Source organism: Aptenodytes forsteri, unplaced genomic scaffold, assembly GCF_000699145.1.
Source record: "Aptenodytes forsteri isolate BGI_AS27 unplaced genomic scaffold, ASM69914v1 Scaffold9, whole genome shotgun sequence".
NCBI lineage: Eukaryota > Metazoa > Chordata > Aves > Sphenisciformes > Spheniscidae > Aptenodytes > Aptenodytes forsteri.
In genome coordinates this window covers 5,600,640-5,611,631 of record NW_008796217.1, presented here as the reverse complement: position 1 = coordinate 5,611,631, position 10,992 = coordinate 5,600,640, and the positions used below count along the sequence as shown (strand labels likewise).

The following is a 10,992-nucleotide window of genomic DNA, read 5'->3' as shown; positions in this document are numbered from 1 at the left end:
CCCAGCTGCTTGGCTTCCCTACCCTCTAATTCCAGGCTACTGGCCCCATTATCCCAGCATTGGAGCAGCCAGGTGACAATGTGCTCACCCGCATGACAACTGAAATCTTTTCATATATCTCACAGCTCGCTCAGGGACAGGGATTGGGTGGTTTCTGCCTCGTTTATGAGTTCTTCCTCTTCCTTCTCCTCTCCCCATGATGGCCCTGCTTTTTCATCATCCCTTACTAAATGAACTGTTTAGTATTTAGCAACTGTTGTTTTATAGTAAATATTTATACCTGATGATGTATGTACTTAAAGTCATTCATTATTAGATTTTATGTGCTAAAAATCTCTGATTCTTAGTAATGATATAGTTTTGAAAGAAGGTGATTTAATGGAGCATTTGTCCCTGAGTGATGAAAATAAATATTCAGAATATTATTTTAAAGTATCATATAGTTGTTTTTTATATCAACATACTGCCACTGAGGGGCACTCTTGTCTTGATTTAACACCTTTGCCTTACCTCTGGTCCAATCTAGATATATAGAAGTGTAAATGTACTTTCAAATGTAAGCTCAAAATTGCCCTTGAAAAGCATTTATATTTTTGTCAAAGATTTACGGGAGTTGAGAAAAATCGGAAGAACTGAAACTTATTTTGACCATCTCTACAGTGATTGATTCAAAACTATTGCAATATTTAAACAAACACTTACTTTATTTAGTACTTTAATTAATACCAGTGTATATTGAATTTTCGGAGGGTGCTGAAGACCTTTTATCTGTTACTTCTGAATTTTACTTTGCCTTGTTGTCTTACAACCTTAATGAAATTAAGAATAATTTACTTTCTTTCTGATGGTAGTAAATATGTACTGTATTGGTGCATGCTGTGGTATTATGCCTAACTCATACAGTCCACGTATGCCAAAGACTGGAGCATTTGCGATCTTGATAATTATGTGTCACAGTATTTGTGGATAAGTGTACTGTCCATTTGAGAATTTCAAGTGGTTCTAGATGAAAGTTAATACAAAATGTCAGATGAAGGTGGAAGCGTATGCTCAAATATTGACAAATCTTAAATCTGCCTCTGCAGTGAATTTAACCTCTCAGCTTTTATAAAAGAACAGGGTCTGCTCTAAGACCTACTCAGAACTGTAGTTCCGTGTTTACAGGCTGTACAGTCATCCTAAAGAGAGTGAGTTCAATTTTCTGGAGTCTTTCAAATCTCAAAACTGTCCACTACTTGTCTCGACCTAACTAGAGTAATACTCCTATGGGCTACCCATAAAGCAGTGTTGTGTGACTACGTCATTAAGATATGGCCTCTGATGGTCCAAATTATTTTGGTTCATAAAAGAAGCTTGTATATCTTATAATGCTGCTCTATTCTCTTTTCCTCAATCAGTCCTTCTGGAAATAGTAACTCTTGTTAATCTTTTGCTATGAGAATCTGCAGGCTGACAGTATAACACAGGCAGCTTCTTCCTCTGTAACTAACGTTCTTCAAGTATGTTGTCTTTAGAGCAGTGCCTTAGTTTCAGACTCTCATGGTAGATTTTGATTAAAAAAAAAAAAGAAAAAGAATAAAGCGAGCAATACACTGGAGCAAAGTGCTTCTATAGGCTAAGACTTTCATTCTGTACTGTACATGGCTATGCAGCAGCCCCAACAATGAACTACTTTAAGAAAGTTCTGGGACCCACAGGTAGGCATTTCTCACCACATATGTGAGAACTGAGCTGCTCACGTTCCAAATCCCATTAAGACCTCTCATACAGTTTCTGAGTTTACGTTGGTTGAAAAGGAAAGGAGTGCATAGTGTGGGAGACATTCCCACCTTGCTGTCAGCACAGAAAAAAATAAACCTGCTAAAGAATTATGCTTGCTTGTGCTGATGTCATGGAGAAATTGCTACATATAGGTGGCCCTTGCAGAACAATTCCAGCAGAACTTGGTAGGCAGGAACCTATGGTGAAAGATGGCTGAAAACTAGAATTCATACAGGCAGAGAACTCTGCAACCGGCCTGGCACAATGTAAGATTAAGCTATGAGGAGCCTTTTCTAGAAATGGTCTCTGAATATAATTTCTATAGGTTTTACTGAAAAATGAATACCTGAGGTAATAGTAGGAAGAATTTTTTTAATCTGTATATTCGCACTGTATTTTCTTTTTCTTAAGTATTGAGTGTGATCAGACACTATCCTTATCCAGGTCTTTGTTTATTGTTTTGTTTTCAAACTTATGCAAGATACAAATGAAAGTCCTAAGCCCAGGAGGTGCTTCATTCTAATGTGAAGATTATATAACTTCCTTTGCATTTCCTATGACATCTTTTACAAGTCAATTAAATCTGAATTACCCCAGTCTTTTTCAGGCTCTTTTAAGTTGTGTGTTGTTACAAATGGAAACAGACATTTACAATCTGACCCTAGCCAGACTAGTGGTGATGTAAGATCTCTGTTTCTGACTGTATAGAACTTTAAGCATGCTGTTGTTATGTAGTCTCTGGAACCGCCCACCCTACTCATCTGTTCTGTTTCATCTCTGACGTAAATTTGATAGGAAGGGGGCCATAACTACCATCTCTTATATGTTGGTACAGCATTTAATCATAATTGGTTGACCTACAAATGCTATGAAATATAAATATTAAATCATGCTAACCTGCAATTTCATAAAACATCTAATTCTAAATTGGTAGAAAAGTGTTACTGAAATTGGACATCTCTGGTCAGGTTGAATGTCTGATTTTTAATTTCTGACACAAAAAAAAGTAGAATTTTAGGCACAGCCTGAATGAAAGGCTTTTTTGTACAGGGTTTTCGAGATTCATTGAACCAATATTATCTGTGGCTCTCAGTTTAATCTGCCCAGCCTTTTTATAGAGGACAGTGAGAAGTTACAGTTTTCTGAATTCAAAATGTGTATCTGCTCTTATTGCAGGTATTTTTTACTGCAGCTGCGTTTTGTTTCTAGCACAGCATATTTCTGTCTAGAGCTCCATAGGTGCATCTGTTTGTAGAACAAAACAGAAGACTGTATATCATCGCTTTTCCTCAACGTCATCTAGTTGCAGTAAGGTTTAGATCTTGATGGTCAAAGAGGGCTGTGTGGAATCACTTTGACACCTTTCAGGTCTGATATCAAGGAGAATTGTGAAGGGTTCCATATGCTTTTTTGAGTGGCACGGTCTGTTTAATGTTTAGTACACATGATACAATAGCAGCAGAAAGGATCTGTATGGAACTGAAACCTAGGACTATATAGCAGCAGAGTACTAGTTTTGAGACAACTCACCTGTCTGATATACTTCTTATCATAGCAGGCAGACATGAACTGTCAGAACGGTGAAGCGAATGAGACTTGAAAAGGTCAAATAGTTGCTGGATGCTGGAAGAAAGCTACCTGTTAATTTTGTAACTCAGAATACTTGCTTGTTGAGTGCACTTTTTAAAAGACCTGTTGCCTACTGATTCTGTGCCCTGCCCAGAGAACCAGTGGCCATGAGGTAAAGTGGATATAACTAGTATCTGTTGTGTGTTAGTCACTACTTTTCAGAGTCACTTGGATCAGTGCTAGTTTTTTTGCAGATCATATGGCTCATTTAACCAGTCTTCATTATCAGAATTGCTACCCTCCATATCAAGGTTCAAGGAGATGCTTGTAGTACTTAATTCTCAAAGCTTCCATAATAAGCTGAGTGGAATTTTCCACTTGTTTACATTCACACTATAAATCAAACATTCTGGACGCTATTCGTGGATTAATAGCACAATCACGTCTTTCTCCACAAATCTCAGTTCTAGATGTGGATCAATGCTAAAGTTCTTAGTGCAGAAGTTACAAACTTCACAAAACTGACAGAGAGTAGACTGAGTTTACGAAGCATTGATATTAGCACACAGAAAGGAGGGTGATAGAATAGCTAGAAAGGTGTATTTGGGAACGATGAGAAATTCATTCAGTAAGTTGCTGATAAACTTTCTTGATTACAGTTGCAAACTTGCTGAAGAGAAGCAAAGTGATTTTTGTCTCATCCTGAGCCTTTCAGGGTAGAAGAAGAAACTGTTCAATGGGGACACAGTGAAAATCTGACCTGAGTAGGTCTGAAGTTCACGTATGTGGTGAATTTGATACTCCATTCATCCTCCTTTTTTACTTTTGCTTTTGGTCTTTGTGTGCATATTTGATTTTAGGAAAAATTAATGGCATTTTCAAGTAGGGTTCAAATATAAATTAGGGCAACAAATGTGCAAATATGAGATCAGTGTTGTTAAGATGTAATATCTGGAAAATTTTCCTCTTTTTTTTACTGTTGAAGATCAATCTACTGGGTGAAATCTTTGGGAAATAAAATGGCCAATGAAAAAACAGATTCTGTCAATAAAAAGAGAAAAGACCATTGCACGTACCTAAAATGCGCATTTAAAGAGACTGCTAAGATTTTGAAAGTTTTTGTAATTCAGCTATTATGAAAGTTGAAGAGATCATTCTGTAGGAGGTTAAGATACTAGTCAAGTCAGCCTACTCATTTTTTCATAATTCTCTCTTCCCTTCATGCCCTCTTCCCCAGCATGTTAATGTTTTCTGAAACAATCTTACTTTATTATCACTTACTGTGCTACCCTAAACACAATGTAAACAAGTGAAAACAAGTGAAGAAGGGTGTTTCAGAATCTAAAGGATTATGACTGCATCATTTTGTGTTAATTTTTCTTCCTATTTGAGGACTGTCTTGCATGGTTGTTTGACTATTTTTTAATGAATTTAAAAAAAAAAAGTTTTGTTTTCTAGATTCCTGATATACAGAGGAATCAACCCTCAAGGCTTAATGTTTACAATCACAGTACAAAATCTAGTCAAATATAATAATACCGTGGAGAGATATGACTATTGGTAATTAATTGCTGGTGAAATTGCACGTCTAGTCATAGTGTATGAAGATCCATCTAATGGTGAAAGTTTGTTAGTTTTTTATTGTCTTTGCACAGACTTAAAAATAATCATCATCTTCAATGAAGGATGCCAAACTTCCAACCATTAGAGAAATTAGATGTAAAGAAATTATGTCAGTTGAGGTTGCACAGTAGACAAAGCACCAAAAACTATTACCATGGAAATTTTGTTTTATAAAACTTGTTTGCTAGACTGATGTACCTACCATTCCCCTCAGTTTACAAACTGTCATGTATTAGGATGGTACAATAAGTTGTACTGGTGATATGCATGTAATTCACATGAACCTGAAAAATTTAAAGTAGTGTTTAAAACCAGAAAAGGTATCATTTTGCAAAATGACATGTGCAGGTGAAAACAACCATTATTTTGCAGCAACAGACAACTCTCTTTTGGGGCAGGTAGATGGATCTTTCCACTGGTGCCATTAAAGCTCCAAGACTGCTTTCTCATGGAAATGGGTCATCGACTAGCATTTGGGGTTTTCTTCAGCTGTAATACAAAATAACCATTGTTTGTTTTATTTTTGGTCCAAAAGGGGTAATTTTTACTTTTCAGGAAGGTGGGACAATCTAACAGTCAAAATGAGGGGGTTTGTTATTTTGGGGGGATGAGGGAGTTGCCTCTCTAATGCCAATTTTATTCCTGCATTGCAAGACTACAGAGGGCAACAGGAATCCTCTGAAGTGGTAGACAATTCAATGATTGTAGGACTGCAATATCAGGTCTGGGGCTAGGTTAAAGCGGCATGAAACTAGCCTAGAAAAAGGCTGAGCTAAACTCATCAAGACACAAGTGCCAGATGAGCTGGTTTCCAGAGACAGTGCAAAAGAGGGGCAGGGCTGGTCTTTTTCATGGCAGAGGGTTACTAGCTCATCTTTCTCATAGAACCTTGCTTTGAGTCACTGAGATGGGCTTATAATTTCCCCTTTGGATGGACTGATGCAGTATGCATTTCTGCATCCTGATGTTGGCGGTGGCTGGATGGCCTGCCTGCCCTCTTACCAGACTTTGTTTTGGTTCACCTGATTTACTGGTTTACAAAGCTTTCACTGGCCTTCTCAGTATGATTCTCGAAGAGCTTTTCTTTTCCATTTTTCTCTGGCACCTTTATTTTACTGATATTTATGATGATATTGTCAGCATTGATATAGTTCCTTCCAGCAAGTACTCACAACACTTCTGTTAATTGGTAGGTTACTTTTTTATGTAAGTGAGAATGGAAGCTGTAGGAAAATATTTGGAAGCTGTAAGTTTTGTTTTTCATTCTGAAATTGGTGAGATTTGTGATCAGATGCATCTGCGTTCACACAGATATGTGTGAATTGGTTAGGTCTAGCTTCTGAGGAAGGGCCCATTCCTGTACTTACGAGCTATGTCTTAATGCTTTGTGTACCACTGGATGAATTAACTGTAGTAAACTGAGATGGTTCAGGAAGAATACTTTCTTTAATAATTAGGATTTTGAATTTCAGGAGTAACCAGTAAGATCATAACATAAGAATCATTAGATCAGGTCAAAGATTCATGTAAGTCTCTGTGATAAAAGCTGACACTTGGGTAAAGTTCATAACAAGTTGAGCAAGTATTGAGTTATCTTGCTCTCACAATTCTGTTCCCGCTTCTAAAAGACATACTGCTATGGTGTGAAGCTATTTCAGGTAATTGCCAAATATGAATTGTCACAATGGGTCCTCATTAATCAAGCCTCAGTTCACAGCTGAAACAATGAATACCAGTTAATAGGGGTCATCTTTATATTTGATCATATCTTAATTTAATGGTATGGGAGGCAGGCCTCTTGCAGTTCTCAGAAATTATTTCATTTGTTTGTTAGTTATTGTAGCAACTTTTGACATCAAATACCAGATAAAGAATCCTGGAGTATTAAAAGTTGTAGACCAATTTATAAGCTGCAGACAGATGCCTAAATAAATTAAAAGAAGCAATTTCACTAGTTCAATGCAGTTCAATATTTGCCAGTTCCTTTTCATTCAATTCTGTATTATGGGCTTGAAGAAGCTAAGAAAAAGATTTAAGTTTAATGTAAAGCTGATTGTCCTCTGCTTTACGTTCCTTAGCTCTGGCAGCACCAGTTGTATTTAGGAGCTTCTTGCTGGTGTCAAGACGGTTTAGCAGAATTTGGAAAAAGTTATTGCCTGTAAAATGGTTTTTTTCCCTCCATTTCTAAGGACCTGAGCCTAAAAGGAAGAGAATATGCGGCTGATTTTTTTCCCTTGCTTTCTTTTTTCCAGATAATCACTAATGTTGTATTAAAATAGACTACTTCTTCCAGAACAAAGATGTCCACCTCTCCTCTTCCCTTTCCTAAATCTTTCAAGCACCAGGAACTGAATTTATTGATTGATGTAATGTCTTAATACTCCTTCTTCATAGAATATTATGTGAAGGATTCCAAAGGAGGGAATTTAGAATGATTCACCCTAATTAATTCAGGGAAGTATCAACATTGTAAAAACCTCTGGTCCTTTTGGGATTAATATTCCCTGGAATGAACTCCCTGAGGACTGTCTTAACTCAAGGGCAAAAGGGAGGCTTCTCAGTGATCCTGTTAATTTGGCATTCTTTCTACTTATATTTTCCAAGCACTGCAGAGCTAGTCCTTCTTTGAACACTTTGTTCAAAGAAAAATGATCTGTGGCCTGGGTACCTAGATTTGGCTTTTTTATCAAAGACCCTTTCTGAATAAGAGTTCTACTCCTTTTCAGACCTTTGAGGCTCACACTGAGCAAGAGCCAACAGAAACTAATTTTTCTTACCTGTGTTTCTTCTGATCTGTAGCTTTTTTGATGCGTAGAAACATTTTTAACTAAAATGTTTATGAACTATCTTACTGTAAAAACAATCGGAATAGGAATGCTATGGGCTCTGTCCAAGTAGAACAGGAGCCTTAAAATATTTTAAACAATATTATTTACCACACAAATCTTCCCCATTCTGAAGTAGTATTACAATACAAAATATATTAACAGACTTTAACAAGTACAATGATTTTCTCTTGCTCTCTATGCTTGGATTTAATAAAGTGTAATGTGTCTTAACTGCATTGTTGTGTTGAGGCAGCAGTAGAGTATTGAATTGAAAAAAATAAACTTGAACTGTTTGCGTGGAACTTAGATTAAAAATATCTTCTCTAAAGACTGTGTGACAATTTTCTGAAAGACTAGCTGATAATTACACAAAAGGCACTTATATTAACATAATTGAATGATCATCGGAATCTACAGCTTTTGTCACAAGGTAAGGCTAAGATTCACCATTATTTCTTACCAAATGCAATCTTTCAACATGAACTATTCAGACATTAGACCCCCCGTACTCCTTTGAAATTAAATTTCTGAGAAAGTCAGCCCTTCCCAGCTATCATAATTTGAAGGAAAGTGAAATAATTACTAACTTCATTACATTTTTTTCATTAATTTGGGCATTAGATCACTGCTTATTAGATACTTACCACTGTCATGCAGTTGATTGGAATATATTAATAGAAACCTGAAACTGGTCATGTACTTTGGATTGAAAGCATCAGAGGTGTGTTTATAATAAGCTGATAGGCCTGATTCAAACGTACGTTCTTGATTAATGTGGAGATAGGAAGATAGTATGGTCCAGTACAGTGAAATGTAAAAGATAAAAAAAACCCCAAACCCCCCTTCCACCCTCCCCCAACTTTTCAGCTGTTGTGAACCAGCACTGATTGTCATGTAAAGAGGGTGGTTATTGACATGTGAATCTTTTTTTCTTTATTGTAGCTGACTTTGGGCTTGCAAAGCAAAAGCAAGAAAACAGCAAACTTGCATCAGTAGTGGGAACCATTCTATACTCATGGTAAGTACTCCTGCATACAACATTCAGTCCGGTGACTTCCATCTTCATGGTTACTTTTTTGGAGCAGACAGGCAAGTTACAATGGAGTAAGGAACAAGGTGCAAGTTACCCACCCACAGCTACTCTGCAGTAGTCGGTTGCCTGCTTATTTTGCTGTTGCCTCTTCTTGCACGTGGCAGTTACCGGGTTAAGTTGACAGCAAACTTGCATCAGTAGTGGGAACCATTCTATACTCATGGTAAGTACTCCTGCATACAACATTCAGTCCGGTGACTTCCATCTTCATGGTTACTTTTTTGGAGCAGACAGGCAAGTTACAATGGAGTAAGGAACAAGGTGCAAGTTACCCACCCACAGCTACTCTGCAGCAGTCGGATACCTGCTCACTTTTGCGTTGCCTCTTCTTGCACGTGGCGGTTACTGTGGGTTAAGTTGGTGCAAAAATGAAGTAACTGTGGTTGTGTAGTAACTTATTCATCTATCTATATCCTTATAGATAAAGAAATGTGTTTTCAAGTTATAAAAAGATATATGTAAACAATGTAAATTAATTTTAATGGCTTTTAATGTAACTGCGGCTTTGTTGTTCAGTTACATTGTACGTGTGGACAACTTACCTTCTGAAAAATATTTAAAATTGGCACTAGTGGATTTGTTTTGGATCAGTAGGCATTTGGTTTTAATAATTGAACTGAAAGTTCAATTTCTGAAGTTTGAAATTTTCAGTGGTGGAAAAACATGACACGCATTGTTTGCAATTTAAGCTTAGTAAATGCATAAACGACTGCTCTAAAATTTTGCCTTAGACAATACATTATTCAGTCTGCTGAATGAGCTGCAGTTTCCCTTGGCATCCCATTTGTAAGCAAGCCAAAGTGAGGAACCATATTGTGTTAAATTGTGGTACCAATATAGCTACCTAAGGTCCTACGTTACTATTGACTTGTGTTTTGTTTTCTCAAGAGCATGGAATAGAAAGCATTTCCTATCCAAAAGGTTCCCCTCAATATGTAAACAGTGTATGTAATTGAGGGTATTATATGCATGTCAGATTCTCTCAAACAAAAGTAATTGTGGGAGGGCAGAGTATTGATTTTTGTGTTGCATGATGTATAAATAAATGCCTGTTAATTGAGGTTACTGTATTGCGAACAAAAGGGAGCAAATGTAATCTGGGTAAAAATCTAAATTGTGGAAAGCACAAGCTCAGTATTCATCTAATAGCAGTTGATGTGTTCTGGGCCTGCCATTTAAGCTGAGAATTTCTGTTGATTGAAATGCTAACATCAGAAACCAATTAAGGAATTGCTAATCTGTGCCACAGTTCTGGATCTCGCTCTTTGTGAAATTATCGGTTAAGCTTTGCCTACCCTAACTACTACTTTATTAAGGAAATATGTTTACAATATGTTCAGCTGAAGCATTGCACATCCAGAGATTTCTCATGCCTGCCTGGGCTTGTTCCAGCTTCTTTGCAACACCTTTTTACATACTGCTGCTTTTCCCTCTTATCAGAGTCACTCTGTTGCTTCTACTCAGTGTCCAGCTTTCTAAGGTCAGAAGTTGGTTTTCTTCTTTTAGGGACTTTCTGGTGCTCTTGCTCCCACTACTATAAATTGCCAATTCTAGCTCCTGTAAATAAAGTGAAGTTTATTTGGCATAGGGAATAGAAAAAGAAAACTACAATGAATGACACATAAACAAACCAAGAATGTTGTACAGCATGCAGTCTATACTCTAATATTGTTTTCTGTTTTCATCAGAACTTTTAATTTACAAAATACCTGCCAATAAGGAGAAAAACTGACAGAACATTATATCCTAAATAAAACTGGAAGTGGTTTCATCCTAAATTTCTTTTAAGACCACTGCACTGGCTGGGGCACTGACAGTATCTTTCGCAGAAGTTTACAGGCCTTTTTGATGTCACTCGTCTTCAATCTTCTTTTCTGCTGTGGTGACCACATGTGATGGCCATATACCTGCCAGAATGCTTGGCCTGCGTGCTCGTAATAAGTAATTAAAGGTTCCAAGCTATTGGGGGAGCTACTGGTGGCTCTTTTGAATTAAGAGGGAGAGTCAAACTCAGACATTCGTCAGTTGAATATAATTCATGTTGCCACTTTTGAAATTGTTACCTGTGATTTCCTAGGGCTAGAATGATAACGATTGACACTTAATCCCTAGAAATCG

At 37.1% G+C, this 10,992-nt stretch overlaps 1 protein-coding gene across 1 annotated transcript in view; it reads left to right on the top strand.

Moving 5' to 3' along the window:
- NEK10 (NIMA related kinase 10) overlaps positions 1-9,541 on the top strand; it is a 39,621-nt gene extending 30,080 nt beyond the window's left edge. The window contains exons 22-23 of the mRNA XM_019474470.1: positions 8,724-8,799; positions 9,391-9,541. Coding sequence (XP_019330015.1) covers positions 8,724-8,799; positions 9,391-9,541 — 227 coding nt within the window. The remainder of the gene's footprint in view (positions 1-8,723; positions 8,800-9,390) is intronic.
- The last annotated feature ends 1,451 nt before the right edge of the window (positions 9,542-10,992 follow it).